This window comes from Xenopus tropicalis, chromosome 1 (genome assembly GCF_000004195.4).
Source record: "Xenopus tropicalis strain Nigerian chromosome 1, UCB_Xtro_10.0, whole genome shotgun sequence".
Classification (NCBI taxonomy): domain Eukaryota; kingdom Metazoa; phylum Chordata; class Amphibia; order Anura; family Pipidae; genus Xenopus; species Xenopus tropicalis.
This window is the reverse complement of record NC_030677.2, coordinates 90,290,210-90,308,265: the sequence shown is the minus strand read 5'-3', so window position 1 is coordinate 90,308,265 and position 18,056 is coordinate 90,290,210. Positions and strand designations below refer to the sequence as shown.

The following is an 18,056-nucleotide window of genomic DNA, read 5'->3' as shown; positions in this document are numbered from 1 at the left end:
AAAGTTGTCTGTGTAAATGCTAATTAACTAGTAGTCTGCTGTTATGAGAGTGTGTTTGACTGTAAGTTAACACTTTGGCTGCTAGAGTGGTTGTTGAATTAGTAGAAACTAATCCTATCTCCAGAGGGAGAGAGTGTGTGATACATGTGTATTAGGAAATAGTACCTGTTGTAGCACGGAGATATTCAGATTTCTATCACCTGTTAATGATAGATGGTGGCAGCAAATAGGTTTTTTGGGGCGGTGGGGGTGTTTTGGAGGTGCCTGACGTTAATCTTACCTGTGTGTAAGGTGACTGAGTGTAACCCCTTGTCTTCACGTCCCAGTGTCAAGTGTGTCTGAGAGTGGCATGATCGTGACAGCCGTATCTAGCTTAAATTCTCTGATTTATACTTAGATTTTGCTATCGTGATGTAGAGAGTAGTTAAGTAGTCTCAGGTTCAAAGTACTGTATTACGTGATGATATGAAAGTCAGGTTGTCTTAGTCCAGGATCTAAAGTTTATTAATTCTCATGTTTTCGCATTAATTCCAACTCAGGTAAGGCCTCATTTCAGGGTCTCTGAGAAGATCTTGATGGACCTTGAGCATTTGGTTTGGTTTCCAGCCATTGTATAGCCGATTCAAGGCGGTCAAAGAAAAGTTCTGTATCCCCGTCAATCACCCGCAGTTTTGCTGGGAACAGCATAGCGTACTTAAAATTACTGTTTCAAAGACATTGGATTCTACTATTGCTGACATGAACGTATTTGTAGTTCAGGCATCATGCTATCTCCTTCACCAACACCATGTTGGACAGGTGTTTTTGAGAAAAACTTTTGAACGCCATCAGGTTTGGCATTAGGAGGGTCATTTGGAGGCATTATAATTGCTTAGGCAGTGTTGTATATTGCATGGTTTTAGGAAATTAGGCTTAAAGCCACAGTGAATTTCCACAGGATGGAGTTAGAGTGGGAGCAGTCTCTCGGTGCTTCTTTCCCCATTACATCCTGGCCACACCCTCAAACTCCCTTAGTTTTTAACTCAGGTGGTTTATAACTCCACTTACAGAGCACCCACTAACTCCTGTGGTTTATATCTTCACTTACAGTAAACCCACTAACTCCTGTGGTTTAGAACTCCACTTAAAGAGCACCCACTAACTCCACTTAAAGACCAATCACTTAAAGAGCCACAACCACCAGAGCAAGCTCCACTGGAGTCCCAGTGGTTCTATTAATGCTGTATGTTCAGGTGCAACTAATCAAACCCCACCCACCTCAAACTGGCTGTAACTACAAAGCAATGCAACTTCTGGCAAAAGTTCACCAAACTTTGTAATTAAGCACCAAAAACAGCAAAAACTTTTGAAAAATTAAATCCCAACAGTTAAACAAACATCAATGACTTTAAATAAAGTTAATAAAATATACTTAACCTTTATCTGTTGAAAAAAAGTTGCTTCAACCAGCCACCAGCCTGTTAGCAAGCCTAACAATTCATAATGTTCATACTGTTCAAGTACATGCTATCCCATTTTTCCTGTCAAGCTTGGTACATTTGCCACCAAACACCGTGGGAGTGCCCTGGGGGGGGTTAAAGTCTTGGCTGCCAGGGACCACCATGTTTTTTTCCGGTGCCCAGGCAGCCTAGTCCACTGCTGCCCTAAGCTCATGCTATCTTTCTAAAGTTGCACATGGCACAGGTAAAAATCCTAAACTATTACGTTGGATGACCTTTTTCTAAAGGTCTAAATACCTGGTAACTGGGATTTGCAGCGCAGTACCAATATACCTCATGGGAATTCCACTAGAAAAACAAAACATACATTTAAAGCAACCAAAATGGACAAATGCAGATTTGCTCCGTTCAGTCCCTGGTAATATGGTTCTTTCACAAGAGCTCTTTAACACCCCTTCCTCTGATCCTAAGTTACTGGTTAATAACTACAACACTATTTTATCATCCACAATAAACACCCATGCCCCCCTGCAGCCACAACACAGTTGTGCCCACAATCCCTGTCCTTGGTTTAACCCTCAGACGCTCCTGGGCACGAAATGCTGAGCGCTTTTGGAGGAAATCATGTGCGAAAGCGGATTTCCCCACTATAAATTTCTTATGGTGTGTCTTAATACTGCCCTATCCCAGGCCAAGCAAGTATACTATAACACACTTGTAAATAATAATAAATTAAACTAACGGGGATTATTTTCCATATTTAACGCACTACTTCATCCTTCACCTAACAAATCAATTGCATCTTAACATACACCCCAGGACTTTGCTGACTTCTTTAAAAGCAAAGTCGATTCTACTGTCCGCAATCAATTTTCCCAACCTTCAGATACCAGTAATCCCAACCTTCCAAAATCTCCTCTTTCCGTATTCAGCTCCTTTGATCTCATAACAGAGTCTGAAGTTTATCAGCTTCTCTGTTCCTCTCCGTCTACTACCTGCTCGCTGGATCCTATGCCTTCATCACTACTAAAACTATGTGCCCCTCTCCTTACTCCAGCTCTTACTCATATATCCAATTCCACTCTGGCTTCTGGTACTTTTCTATTCCTCTCTATTCAAACAAGCATGTGTGAAACCCATTCTTAAAAAGGCTACGCTGGACCCGTCCTGCATTTCTAACTATCGTCCGCTCTCTCTTTTACCCATAACCTCTAAACTCCTGGAACATCTTGTCTTTTCTCGTGTCACTAACTTCCTCTGCACCCATAATCTGCTGGACCCTATGCAGTCTGGTTTTTGGCCTGCGCACTCCACTGAGACAGCCTTATGTAGAGTGGCAAATGATCTCCAGACTGCTAAAGCCAAAGAACGCTACTCAGTCCTCATTCTCCTTGACCTTTCCTCTGCTTTTGATACTGTTGACCGTTCAGTCCTTATGCAAATTCTCTTTTCTCTGGGTATCCGGGATCAAGGTGCATCCTGGTTCTCTTCCTTTCTAATCGCTCCTTCTCTGTTGCTCTTGCTAACAAATCCTCTACTCTGGTTCAGCTTAGTGTGGGAGTGCCTCAGGGATCTGAGCTTGGTCCTTTGCTGTTCTCCCTGTACACTCTCTCTTTAGGAGACCTTGGGGCCGATTCATTAAAGGTCGATAAAAGGAGTGCTATTTATAGCATGCAAATTTTATCACTTCTTATTTTTTGCCAGACACTCCGGCTGCTCACTCAGCCCTGCTGTCAATCCCCTTCTGGGATACCAACTCAGCAACTGGCTTCTCACCAAGCCTTGATGTTCCAGCACTCATACACATGGTCACCGCTCCCTCTGCTCCTTGCAGTGGGACCCCCCCAGGTGTAGGAGCACACCCCTTTTACCTCTACAGGCAGCTCCTCTCTCAGCTGTCTCTTAATTAACCCTTATCGCACTAGGACTCCCCCTGCCCGTCCAATCACACACTTTGATTCTACACTTTGCCTTACATTTTTAGGTATACAGTATATATGTGCAATGGGGTTTGGTTGGAGGGGTTGGACTCGATGGACTTTGGTCTTTTTTCAACCTAACTTAACTATGAACTATGTGACCTAGGGGGCCCTCGCAGTTGCACTGGAATTTTAGCAAAAAATAAAACATGGTGATTTGTGTCCAAAAATTGCATCTTGCAATATTCAACTGCTTTGTAAATGTGGCACTACATTTTAATTCTGGGATACCACGAATAAAAGAACTTAAATGATGTCTCCATGACTATAACTTTATAGCTACCTTCAATATTCAAAGAAATTTCTTTCCCTATGTCTTTTACCATGTCTTTCTACAGCTTAAGTATAAATTGTAATTCTCCCCTCTTGGGAGCTGATTTGGACTATTATTCAAAATATAATCAATCCGTTTTTTATTTTTTACTAGCCATCTTAATCTGTAGCTAAATATTCTAGATGGCATGGGTCTGGTGCAGTGTTCTCTGTGCTTATACCCAACCTGCCATTCATGAGTTACCCAGATCTTGAGATTTTGTCTGTCCCTACACCTGGACATGAGAATGAAAAAAGTAAATTGGAAGAGTCTCACCTGCACTCTGCTCTCTGGCTAGGCAATCACCATGCAAGGATGCATGAGTAACGACAGGAAGGTATTCAGGTGAGTTTATGGTGCTTAGCCTATTTTATTGAGTCAAAGACTGACTTGTGATGAAATGTAATGATCCAGAATAGACCACCCTTTATGCATATGAGTGTTCCTGTCATTACTCAGTAACTGAAAATAAACCTGTCCCTAATAAAGCAAGATGTCAGATTCAATTTGATGTCAAAGGCTTACCTCCTACTTCAGTTCCAGATTTTCCCATAGAGTTAGAAGCAATTCAAGAAGAAATTTTAAATTCTATGAATAAAAAAACTAGACCTGAATTAGGAGAAAAGTTTTCACTCCTCAAAAACCATAGCATAACATCAGTCTTTAACATTAAAAGAAAATAAGAAGAATATAAGAATGGCAAGGAACCTGTTCCCTGATGATCCAGTGAAGGACTGTGTTTGGTATATGGAAGATACCACTATAGCTGTAAACTGGGCCAGGGAACAACATTTTCTCTTTCAGCTTAATATTGCTTTCTACCTGTACCCTTAAGAGTTGTAAGGATACTCTAGAATGAACTAGTAAGAGCAGAATCCATTTGGCAAGATGTGGTAGCTGAAAAAATGGGATACACTGGTGAAGAAGACCGCGAGAATGTGATGGAAAAGGAAGAAGAGGCCATCGATGGACCAGGGGTAGATAGGAAGTGAGCAGATGGGTGGCAGGGTTTGGGTGATTTTGAGGCAAGTTTCATGAGGTGGTGCTCTAGCCAAGTAATCTTTCCTTGGTACCAGTATGCAGTGTCAGACTGGAATGGCATGGGCCCACCAGAGAACCCTGGACCATGGGCCCACTCTCAAAACTTTAATTCCTCCTCTCATCTCTCAAACTCTTTATTATCCTAGTCTCTTTTTTCTAGATACTCTATTCTTCCATCTATCAAGCTTCCTTGTTCCCTTACAGAAATAGGGAATGACCATGAAATAGGCTAAATAATTATGCTAAAGAAAGAGGGCCCACTAACACCTGGGCCCACTGGTATCCTGGTGGGCTAGTCTGGCACTGCCAGTATGACTTAGCCAGCTCTGGAAGATGTTATTACAAACTAGGGGTTGTTTACAACCACAAATGCAGTTGTGGATTGAAAAAAAATAAATTCATTGTTACTTGCATCAAAAGGTGATTCTTACATTTCTGTATACTTTGTGCTCAAGCACCACTTGGCCTTTCCTGTCAAATAAAGCACACAGATAAACACACATATTGACACGGCTATGAGCTGTTGTGCCACCTGGCTGCCAGACTGTTATATGACTAATGCAGGCAGCATTTCTGGACAACACTAGGCACACTTCTCTTCTTCAACTGTCAATTTTAAAATCTGAATGAGCTCACAAAATAGCAGAAAACTATGCAAAAACACAGATTCTGGCTAGTGCAGCAGCTCAGAGCTGCTCTACCAGAAACAAAGTATTAGCAGGGTAAAACTGCTAATATCTTCAAAACAAAATATTGTAAATGGCAAAATTGCACAGTAGAGTACTTCTAAGTCCTTTTAACTTCTCACAGTAAGAGACAGATACACTTCCTATTTCTTTACATAAAATTAGGATAACATATATTTTTCTGACTCCAGCTGCACAGTTGGGAATAGCTGAGGGTTGATAAATGGGCAAGCTTTGTTTTCAACACAAAAAAAGCTTTTATTTATTTTCGAATTTAGTTACATACATAGTTACATAGGGATGAAAAAAGACCAGTGTCCATCAAGTTCAACCCATCCAAGTAAACCCAGCACACCCAACCCACACCTACCAATCTATACACTCACATACATAAACTATAAATACAACCACTAGTACTAACTGTAGATATTAGTATCACAATAGCCTTGGATATTCTGATTGATCAAGAACTCATCCAGGCCCCTCTTAAAGGCATTAATAGAATCTGCCATTACCACATCACTAGGAAGGGCATTCCATAACCTCACTGCCCTCACCGTGAAAAACCACCTACGCTGCTTCAAATGGAAGCTCCTTTCCTCTAATCTAAAGGGGTGACCTCTGGTGCGTTGATTGTTTTTATGGGAAAAAAGAACATCCCCCAACTGCCTATAATCCCCTCTAATGTACTTGTACAGAGTAATCATGTCCCCTCGCAAGCGCCTCTTTTCCAGAGAAAACAACCCCAACCTCGACAGTCTCACCTCATAGCTTAAATCTTCCATCCCCTTAACCAGTTTAGTTGCACGTCTTTGCACTTTCTCCAGCTCATTAATATCCTTCTTAAGGACTGGAGCCCAAAACTGCACTGCATACTCAAGGTGAGGCCTTACCAGGGACCTATAAAGGGGCAAAATTATGTTCTCATCCCTTGAGTCAATGCCCTTTTTTTATACAAGACAGCACTTTATTTGCTTTAGTAGCCACAGAATGACACTGCCTGGCATTAGACAACTTGTTATCAACAAAAACCCCTAGATCCTTCTCCATTAAGGAAACCCCCAACACACTACCATTCAGTAGATAGTTTGCGTTTATATTATTTCTACCAAAGTGCATAACTTTGCACTTATCAACATTGAACCTCATTTTCCAGTTTGCTGCCCAGTTATCTAATTTTGTCAAATCGCTCTGCAAAGCAGCTGCATCCTGCATGGAACTTATAGTTTTGCACAATTTAGTGTCATCAGCAAAAATAGAAACAGTACTGTCTATGCCCACCTCCAGGTCATTAATAATAAATTAATAAATTTGTGAGTTTTTTTTTAATTAGAAAAAACTTACCAAACTTAAATAGGCAGTGTAGGACTCACATACAATGAGGGACCTTGATGTGGCACGTGAGCTTACATATTTTGGTGTGGTACTAAAACCTAATTTTTTGTAAAAATTATTATTATTTTTTTTTTTTAATTCTTTATTTTGATTTTCAAGTAAAATGGGGAGGGGAGTGGGGTACAGAAGGAAAAGGAGGGGGAAGGGAGTGAATAACAGTCTTACACAATAATAATATTGAGGCATTGTCTGTCAGCAAGTCATAACTGTCTAATACTTATACATAATCATGTATTCACCTAATCCTAATCAAGCATTATAACCAGCTTATCAGTAGATTCTATAATACATTTTTACTGTTACTGTAGTACCTTAATGATCTTTTAGGGATGGGTGATTTTTATGTGGGTAGGCTAGCAGCCTTCTAGTATGCATGCCCTTATTGGCCCAGTTTCTGTAAGTAGTTTATCCAGGGTGTTCTGCCTCCCCATTCTAAGCATTGCAAGTGTGATCTCTATAACTTATCAAGTTGTCTTGAGATAGCAATAACTTACAACCTCAGTAGTGTTGGCAGACAGTTGACTCAATCAGAATGGCACCTTGGAGATCATTGAGAAGTTTATTCCAAACTGTGAAGATCTTGGTAACAGTGAACACTCAAAATAGGTCAAAAGATCATAATATGATCCACTCCAGCAAATACATATGTGTACATAAAATGGAGTCTAGAGACACTTATGGGGGTGGGGTTAACCACACAGACAGAAAAATGAGGAAACTATAGGGAGAGAGATGGGAACAAATGAATAGAAAGGCAAAGCATGAAACAACAATGCATGTGTAACATGACACTCCCCGTCTGAAATCTTTGGATTTCAAATTATGAACAAACTTTTTTGTAGTCAAGTCCTAAAGTATGCGATGATCACTCTGTTCTGGAGCATCTGAAAAATAAGAGGGAAGGGAGGAACAAGGAAGATAATGCAAACATCAACATTAATACTTGTTACCATGTCCTAAGGCTTGGATGGTGCCAAGAATAGAGAAAAGTTCATGAGTCTATTTTTAAGACGCATCCTCATCTTTGGATAAAAGAAGCACCAGTTCATTAATAGGTCTGAAGAAGAGCTTAGGTGAGCCTTCTTTGATGACTTTGACTTCAACCTTCCGCACCTTTCCGTCGTTACTTGGTATGGTTTATGAAATCAGACCCATAGGCCAATGGTTACGGTGAGCGTCTTTATCTTTCATCAAAACAATGTCACCAACTTGAAGGTTGGGTTTGATAGTTTGCCATTTGCTACGCCTTTGAAGGTTGCAAAGGTATTCCACTTGCCACTTGCGACACTCCTTACGTTCCACAGTACTGTTTGCAAAGTGATGAGCAATGTGGATGAGTCGTGCGATAGCTCGTACGACAGAAGACCACTTTGAAAATCGTTCAAAACGGTAAGAACTTAACTTTGCACTTGGTTTCACGGAGGTATTGAGTGTGACGGCAAAGGCTCTGATTTCCTTGTCAGACTCAGGATTAACTAGATCAAATGTAGAATCTGCATGGCTTAAAACTGATGTGCCATTCAAGAATTCAGGTGGAGATGTCCATGAAGTGTCCTGAAATGTAGCGGCTGGTACTTCACGGGTTCCGTGATCGGCAGGGTTGAGGTCAGTGGGTATGTATTGCCATTGATCAGGTGTGGAAAACTTTCTGATGCGCTCCACTCTATTGCCAACATACATATAAAACTGTTTTGTTTGGTTGTGTATGTATCCCAGCACTATTTTGCTGTCGGTATAAAAGTCAAATGAATGAATTACAAAGTCTATTTCACGTTTTATTAGCTCAGCAATTTCGACAGCTAATACGGTTGCACAGAGTTCGAGCCTTGGGACAGTATGTGCAGGCTTTGGAGTCAGCTTGGCCTTACCCAGGATGAAACCAACACTTACTTTGCCACTTGGATTTGTAAGCCTTAAATAAGCTACTGCAGCTATGGCTTCAATGGATGCATCGGAGAAAACATGGATTTCTCTTGTGACGGCACTTGTTAAGGATCCAACAGTATAACAGCGTGGTATCTGAAGCTGTTCCAATGGTTTCAGGGACTTTTCCCATGATTCCCATCTTTGTTTTTTCTCTTTGGGTAGCGGACTATCCCAATCTGTGTTTTCTGAAGTAAGTTGTCTTAGCAGTATCTTACCCTGAATGGTAAAGGGTGCTGTGAAACCCAGAGGATCGTAAATGCTGTTTACCACAGACAAAACGCTGCGTTTCGTGAAGGGCTTGTCATAAGCTGCCACTTGGAATGTGAATTTGTCTTGCTTGACATCCCAAAGCAATCCAAGGCTGCGTTGCATGAGGGGTTTGTCTGACCCTAGCTCAAATTCCTTTACACTAAGGGCATAGTCATCAGAGTGAAAGGCTCTCATTACCTTGTCACTGTTAGAAACAATTTTGTGTAGTCTCAGGTTGGCTGTGGCAAGCATTTCCTGAGTTCTGGTGAGAAGATCGATTGCTTCTTCTCCTGTAGGCAAGGATTTGAGCCCATCATCCACATAAAAGTTTCTTTCAACAAACTGACGTGCATCAGATCCAAACTCTCTTTCACCAACTTGGGCGGTTTTCCTCAAGCCATAAATTGCTACTGCAGGTGAAGGGCTGTTACCGAACACATGTACTTTCATCCGGTAGTCTATCACTTCGTTTTTCACATCATTATTGCGGTACCATCGGAACCTGAGGAAGTTTCGGTTGTCTTCACGAACAATGAAACAGTGAAACATGTGCTGAACATCAGCCATCACAGCAACTGATTCTTGCCTGAAACAAAGCAGAACTCCTACAAGGTTGTTGCTCAGACTAGGTCCAGTGAGAAGAAGGTCGGATACACCTTCATGTCTTGCGCTTGAGTCGAAGACCACCCTGATCTGGTCTTGTTTACGAGGATGGTACACACCAAAACATGGAAGGTACCAACATTCCTCTCCTTTCTTTAGTGGTGGTGCAGGCTCAGCATGATCTCTTTCAAACACCTTCTGCATAAAGTCAACAAAGTGTTTTTTCATCTCAGGTTTCCTGTTTAAGGTGCACTCTAAAGAAATAAACCGTGCTTCTGCAAGCTGACTATTATTTGGTAATCTCCTTCTAGGGACACGAAATGGTAGGGGTGCTACCCAGCTGTTGGAGTCATCCTGATGCAACTCCTTGTTCATGGTTTTCAGTAACTCCTTGTCCTCCATTGAGGTTCCCAACTCATTGTCTTGAGTGGATACATTGAAAACTGTGGTGCCAAGGTTTGTGTGATACACTGTTGCGTACTTTCACGGCATAGTCTTTCCTTCACACAGTAGTGGTGTGGACACTGTTCAAAACAAGTATCACGTCCATTTGGTAGAACGTATGTCTTGAAGGAAGAAACCATGGTAGGCCTTCTCATTTTTCCCAAGCAGACGTTGCCTATGATTACCCAGCCTAAATCCAGGCGTTGGGCATATGGGGCATCATGTGGTCCACTGATTTGTTGGCGGACCTTGTGCACCCTTAGGATATCTCTGCCAAGTAGCAGGAGGATGTCGGCATTTCTGTCAAGAGCAGGTACATGATCAGCTATACCTCTCAAGTGAGGGTGATGAAAGGCAGCTGCAGGGGTAGGGATCTCTTCCCTGTTAGTTGGAATCTGGTTACACTCGATGAGAGTAGGTAATGGTATTTCTATACCGCCATTCAGAGGAGCTACTACAAGACCACTGGCCCTCCTACCTGAGACTTCTGTAGTTCCGGCACAGGTGCCCAGTGTGTAGGGTAGGGCATCTCCCTTTATGTTTAACAGGTCAAATAACTTTGATCTTGCAAGAGATCGGTTACTCTGATCATCCAAAATTGTATACAGCCTTACAGCCTTTTCAGGTTGACCCTTGGGGTACACACGAACCAAGCATATTTTTGAACAGGATTTGTCATGGAGTCCTTCTCCACAGACTAGAGTACATGTAGATGATACTGGGGTAGGAGGTGACGTTTGGTCCGTTTCCTCCCCGCCTTGCTTTGCTGCAGGAGGGTTATCTGTGGGCATGTGTTGAAGTGGATGAAGTGCTTGTACGTGATCATTACTGTTGCATTCTATGCAGTTGATGGTAGCCTTACAGTCTTTAGCAAGGTGCTCTGTGGAGGCACAGCATTTGAAGCAGATACCAAATTTTCTTAAGAGTTCCTTGCGCTCTTGCAGGGGTTTTTTCCTGAAGCCAATACATTTCCTGAGCGGGTGTGGTTTGTTATGTAAGGGGCATTGACGATTTGGGTTCTCAATTTTGTTGCCTTGATCAGTCCTCTGAGGGACTGTAGTGGGTGCTGATAGAACTTCAGTCCTTTTTACTGACACTGGATGCCTGTGGTCTCTGTGTGTAATGCGTGTGCTTGTGGGCTTTGGAGCAGGTGGACCGGGAGGGTTGAATTCCTCAAAGAAGAAACTTGGGTCGTTCTTAGTGTCTGCAATTTTCCTGATGAACTCACAGAAGTAGGAAAAGGGAGGAAATGAAACCTGATTCAGTTCCTTGTACTTTGATCCAAGAGATGCCCACCTTTCCTGCATACTGTAAGGTAGCTTGGAAACTACTGGGTTGATTCCACGGGCGGTGTCGAGGTAACTAAGGCCAGGGAGATGGATGTCTGCCTTGGCGAGTTGGAGCTCCAAAAGAAGGTCGCTGAGCTCTTGAAACTTTAAATTGTCCTTGCCAGATATCTTTGGGAAATCTTGCAACCTTTTGAGTAAGGCATCCTCAATTGCTTCTGGGCTGCCAAAGCTACGCTCAAGTCTGTTCCAAGCAGCATTAAGTCCTGCAGCAGGGTTGTCAATATGCACCGCTTTGAGTCTCTTAATACGTTCAGTAGATTGGGGACCTAGCCACCTGATAAGCAGATCAAGTTCTTCTGTAGCTGTAATGTCTAGGTCACTCATTGTGGCCTTGAAGGTGGATTTCCAACCTCTGTAATTTTCTGGTTTGTCATCAAACTTAGTGAGGCCTGTCTTAGTAAGTTCTCTGCGGAGCATGTATTTAGCAAACTGTGACAAATCTGTGCTTTCTTGCCTTGGATTTATAGCTTCGGAGTTGGAAACAAAGGCTGGTGCATAAGCATTTAACCTAGACACTGGTTTAAAGTCCATAGATGTATTGTGTTTCGGCTGTGAAGCAGTGACTGGATGTACTGGAGCATATATAGGTAAATTGTCTTGAGATGCAGCTATGGTGACTGGGAGCTGTAGTTTTGGAGAAGTATCTGAGCCTGTTGCATCGGATGCGACTGAATGTCTGCTGCTTTGGTTTAAGACATAGTTGGTAATGCGTTCCAGGTAACCCTTTGAGTCTGTTTGACTGCCACAATCTCTTTCACTCTCATTAACCTCTTGTTCTAAAATGTTCAGCCTTGCCAGGGCTGTAGCATGCTCGCACTGCTTTTCCAACGCCTCCATTTCTGCGGCTTCTACTTCCATTTCTGCTTTCTTGCGTGCCGCTTCTGCTTCCATTTCTGCTTTCTTGCGTGCTGCTTCTGCTTCCATTTCTGCTTTCTTTCGTGCCGCTTTTGCTCCCATTTCTACCTTCTTTTGGGCGAAGGCTGCCTGAACCTTAGCGGCTTCTGCATCGGCGCGTGCCTTAATAAGCTGTTGACTGAGGATGGAAGATCTTGATTGTAGGGACTTGGAGGATCTCATGGAGTGTCTCCTAGATACAGAACGATGAGATCTGGATTCATGAAGTTGTGTGATTCTCACTTCTGCCTTTGTCTTTGTTTGAGATACTAAGCTGTCTCTGTTTAGATTCAACTCATCAAATTCCTTTGCTTCTTTCTGTGACTCTGAAGTGTTGTACCGCTTTAAGAAGTTGGCATATTTAAAACACAATTGCTGGTAGCTCTCATAGCTAGCGATTAATTGTTTAAGAGTGCCTTCCAGTTGCAGTGGATCAAAGGCAGGTTGAGAAACAGCAGACATACAGTTAACAGTCTTAGACCATGAGTGGTTAATACTAGAAAGCAATGCTTCTTTATCAGCCTCAAACGTTTGTTGAGCTTTCCAAGTCAATTTGGTTGTGCGCTTTGGCTTTGCACTGAGTTCAGGGTTTAATTCCTGATCTGAATGGACTTCTAATTCTTGCTGTGGATCAGCTTCCACAGAATATGTAGTGCTGTGCTGAGACATTGTGCTGGCAGAGAAGGAGTTAATGCTACAGTCCTTCAGCAGCAGAGAAATGTATCAGTTTAGCTGAGGTTTGCAGGGCCTGTGTGTGCAAGGCAATGCAGACAGGATTCACTTTCACTTACTTTACAGGGCTGCAGGCAGAAGGCACTACCATGTGCTGAAACAAACAGTTATACCATGCATGTATTATGTGCAAGCAGATTTGTATGATAAAATCCCAATAAACAGTCACTGCAGTGTTGATGAAAGCTACTGTTTGCTATGCTGAGGTAAGTTTGCTGGCATATACAGACTTGTGTGACAATGGCTGTGGTGCTGCACTGTCTTTAAGTTGCTGTATTCCTAGTATCCTGTAATATCTCACATTATATTCCAGAGCTATCAATAGATCTTTTGACTGTTCTGCCTCCCCATTCTAAGCATTGCAAGTGTGATCTCTATAACTTATCAAGTTGTCTTGAGATAGCAATAACTTACAACCTCAGTAGTGTTGGCAGACAGTTGACTCAATCAGAATGGCACCTTGGAGATCATTGAGAAGTTTATTCCAAACTGTGAAGATCTTGGTAACAGTGAACACTCAAAATAGGTCAAAAGATCATAATATGATCCACTCCAGCAAATACATATGTGTACATAAAATGGAGTCTAGAGACACTTATGGGGGTGGGGTTAACCACACAGACAGAAAAATGAGGAAACTATAGGGAGAGAGATGGGAACAAATGAATAGAAAGGCAAAGCATGAAACAACAATGCATGTGTAACATAATCATGTATTCACCTAATCCTAATCAAGCATTATAACCAGCTTATCAGTAGATTCTATAATACATTTTTACTGTTACTGTAGTACCTTAATGATCTTTTAGGGCTGGGTGATTTTTATGTGGGTAGGCTAGCAGCCTTCTAGTATGCATGCCCTTATTGGCCCAGTTTCTGTAAGTAGTTTATCCAGGGTTTATTTTTAAAGCCAAACTGCGCACTGGCAATCATTCTTCTTCTTTTTGTGTACAAACAATAACTTTTTATAATTTCTAGCAGCTGCTCTTATGTAGGGTAGACCAAGCACTTGCACAAGGGTGCTTCTAGCAGCTGGTCAATGCCACAGCATGGGTTAGACAGAGTGCTGGCGATTTCTTTCTACCAAACTTTAATGTTTATTTACTTATTTATTAAAATGTTTAGATATAACAAACTTGATTGACTCAAAAAAAGGTTAGAATTACATAGAATGCATAGAATTCCCATTCTATTAACTTTCAATAGGTTTTCAAATTTTTTTACAAAATTTAAAAAAAAAAAATTTTTTTTGCTTTTTTTGTGCTTAATAAATATTTGTTTTTTAAACCATAACTTTAATTTGGTAGTTTTTGTACAAAAAAATTAAATTTTGATAAATCAGCCTAAACATCTTAAACAACAGTTACAGTAGTTTCATATACATGGTAAGTCCATAAAGTGATCATTACTGCAGGCAAAAAAAGATACCAACACACTCTTAGGCTGTAAGTTCTTGAAATGTGGTTAACATGAAACTTTTTTGGCAAATTTACACCTAGGCAGTAACCCCAAATTTTTGCTGTTAGTATTTATCTTGCAGCTGGCTGTAAAAATGAGTGAGTGCTTAGTTGTAATGGGTTAATGCACAGCTGTAAATTTGCCCAGTTTTGAGCCCCATTGTTTTATATTTAAGCTGCAATTCTTAAAAAGAGAAATATAATGGTGAGGTGATGCTTTAGTATGTGTTTTTTATATACTGTATACTCAATAAATATATCCTGAGGTTGGTAACCTATAACCCTCTTTAATAAAAACAGTATATGGCATATATATATATATATATATATTTCATAATTCTTATTTTATTAACATTGGTTTTAATTTTTATTGTTGCAGCTCCAAAAACGAGAACGTTCATGCAGAGCCTATGTCCAGGTACTTTTTCCCCCTCTACATTGGTGTGGTTAAGTTTTCATTATCTGAATATCTGTGTGGTGTAATTTGTTTTTCTGTTTTACATGTAAAATATGAATTTCTCTGTGTATGTAATATATAGATGTAGAATCAAGAAGATTATTTATAAGGTATCAACATGCCTAACAGAATATTTTTATACAGACTATAGCAACTGAATTCCACACAAGGCAGATAGTTGATACTACATACTACAGGTATGGGATCTGTTATCCAGAAAGCTTGGGACCTGGAGTTTTCCAGATAAGGGATCTTTCCGTAGTTTGGATCTCCATAACTTAAGTCTGCTAAAAATAATTTAGACATTAAATAAACCCAATAGGATGGTTTTGCCACCAATAAGTATTAATTATATCTTAGTTGGGATCAAATACAAGGTACTGTTTTATTATTACAGAGAAAAAGGAAATCATTTTTAAAAATTAGAATTATTTGCTTATAATGGAGAATGGGATATGCCATTCCGTAATTCAGAACTTTCTGGATAACGGGTTTCCGGATAAGGGATCCCATACCTGTATTATCTTTTTGTTAGAGTTAACTGTTACAATGTGGCCATGTGTCAAAAGGTAAATAATTTCATACATACCATAGTTCTCAAATGCTTTTCTTTCCCAGAATCTAAACAACATCAAGGGAACCCGGAAATCTGTTTTTTATTTGTATTATTTGTAATTGCTATGGAATGCAGCATCCATCTCATTTTTTAAATTCTATGCTTTCTCTGCTCTGCAGGCAGAGTATGGCACACACAGGCCAAGTATTGCACAAACCAGCCAAGAATGGCACACACTGTCAAAGTATGGCACACACAGGCAGGGTAGGGAAGGCAGAGTATGGCACACACAGGCAGCATAGGGCAAGCAGAGTATGGCACACACAGGCAGGGTAGGGAAGGCAGAGTATGGCAGGTTTTTGCTGTACTACAACCATTAATATGGGTATGGTCATGTGATAACACGGGTGTGGTTTCAAGTGGGTGCGGTTTCAAAAAGGGAAGTGGTCAAAACTGGCTTCCATTATCGGCCCTCCACCACGTAGGTCAGAAAAATTCCGGCCCTCGGTACCACAGAAGTTGGACAGCACTGATCTAATACAATTAATACGGTGAGAAAATTCCACAACATCACAGCTTTCACTGTAAAAAAACAAAAAAAAAACCTTTCCGAATATTTCGATGGAACCTCCTTTCTTTTAATGGGTATGGAAGCCCTCATGTCTATTGGTAAGTAATGCATTAGAGAGATTATTTTATGTTCCCCTTATATATTTACACATATTTATCATATGCCCCTTTAAGTGCCTCTTCTCCAGCATAAACAAACTGAACTTGGCTAGTCCTTCTTCTTGACTGAGACTTTCCAAACCCTTCTTTGGGCTCTAATTCAGTAACATCATGTTTGAGCACTGGTGATCAAAACTCCATGACATATTCTAGATGGGGCCTTATCACCATTCTGTAATGTGGAAGACTGACCCAATCCTCCTCTATGCCCCTTATAATACAGATCAAAACCTTTTTTGCCTGTGCAGCTGCCAACTGGCATTGCTTGTTATTTCCAAGTTTATTATCAACAAGGACTCCAAGGTCATTTTCAGTCATGGATTTGCTTAGCAAACCACTGACTTAACTGAGCTGAGACATAAGTGCCCATATCCAAGTGTTGCATGTGAATTAAGTGTTGTCAGGCGCTAAAAACAAAAAGTCGTTTAAATCTAAAAAGGCACTATACGAGGGATTGCACTCGGGAGACTGTAAGTACCCAGCCGGCGTTACTCAGTGTGAATCTTGTCACATGTATGTGATCCTGGAGCAGCAGTTCCATGCAGCATTTACTTGTTAGAGATGCAGGTGGGGTTTCCTCTTGGATTCTGAAGTGCAGAATCTAAGGGGGGAACTGGCAGCACTGAGGGCAGCTGCAAACATGGGGGAGAACAGGAGGCTCACTGAGCAACCACTGGCAGGGGCCAATGTAGTGGGGGGTGGAGAAGGAACAGTGGAGGTTAATGAGGGAGACAAGATTGTGACAGTTAAGAGGGGCAGTAGGGGACAAAATGGGTAGGGGGGCTGGTTCACATCTTATACAAACCAACAGATTTGCCGCTTTAGGTAAAGATGCTGGGGAAGACAGCTCTGAGCTAGCATGTATGGAGCAGGCTGACTCTCAGACCACCCTGGGAGCCGTCACCTCTATTACAGGTTGGGGGGTAGTGCCAGGAAGGGAAGGCAGGCTATAGTTGTAGGGGATTCAATTATTAGAAAGATAGGGTAATTTGTCGCAAAGACCCTACATGCTGAACTGTGTGTTGCTTGCCGCTAGGGTTCGGCATGTGGAGGAACGAGTGGACAAATTGTTGGAAGGGGCTGGGGCAGACCCGGCGGTCTTGGTTCTCAAGAACGATTTTAAAAAGCTAGGTGAGAAGTTGAGGGCAAAGACTTCCAAGGTAATTTTCTCAGAGATATTACCTGTGCCATGAGCAATGTTACAAAGTCAGTGGGAGCTTAGGGAGCTTAATGCATGGCTGAGAGATTGGTGCAGGGAGGAAGGTTTTGGGTTTCTGGAGAATTGGGCTGATTTCTCAGCTATAGGCTCTTTGGCTGCACTTCAATGATGATGGGGCAGCTGCTTTGGGTGAGAATATGGCTAGAGGGTTGCAGCGGGTAATTCTGTGGGAGACAGGATAGATGAGGTAGTGGGCATAATAAGGGGAAATGAGGGAGGAGACTTGGTTCAGGGTACTGATAATGGCAGGGAGGACCATAAGTTGTTGACGCGACATTCTTATGCTGGTATCAGTATTAACCCTTTAAGTGCCAGCCGAATTCGTCATTTCGGTTCCCCCCAGTGCCAGACGTTTTGTGAACATTCTGTGCTCTCTCAATGTAGGGGCTTTTACTGGGGGCAGGGTTAAGTTTAGGTAGGCAAACTATATATTGTTTTTTTCAGGAGAACCTGAGCTTTCCAAATCTACCTGAGTTTTTGTGTATTTCCACTTCTGGAACAAGATTTAGAGCTTGAAATACAAAAAAAAAAAGAAAAAATGCTATTTTTCATGATATAAGGATTTCTACCAGAAACACATTTTATTTT

At 41.5% G+C, this 18,056-nt stretch overlaps 1 protein-coding gene across 6 annotated transcripts in view; it reads left to right on the top strand.

Annotated features, from left to right (window-relative positions):
• Positions 1–18,056, top strand: part of adgrl3 (adhesion G protein-coupled receptor L3) — a 1,193,186-nt gene that overhangs the window by 599,583 nt on the left and 575,547 nt on the right. For all 6 annotated transcript variants that reach the window (XM_031903606.1, XM_031903589.1, XM_031903595.1 and 3 more), the window contains one exon: positions 14,887–14,925. In XM_031903606.1, coding sequence (XP_031759466.1) covers positions 14,887–14,925 — 39 coding nt within the window. The remainder of the gene's footprint in view (positions 1–14,886; positions 14,926–18,056) is intronic.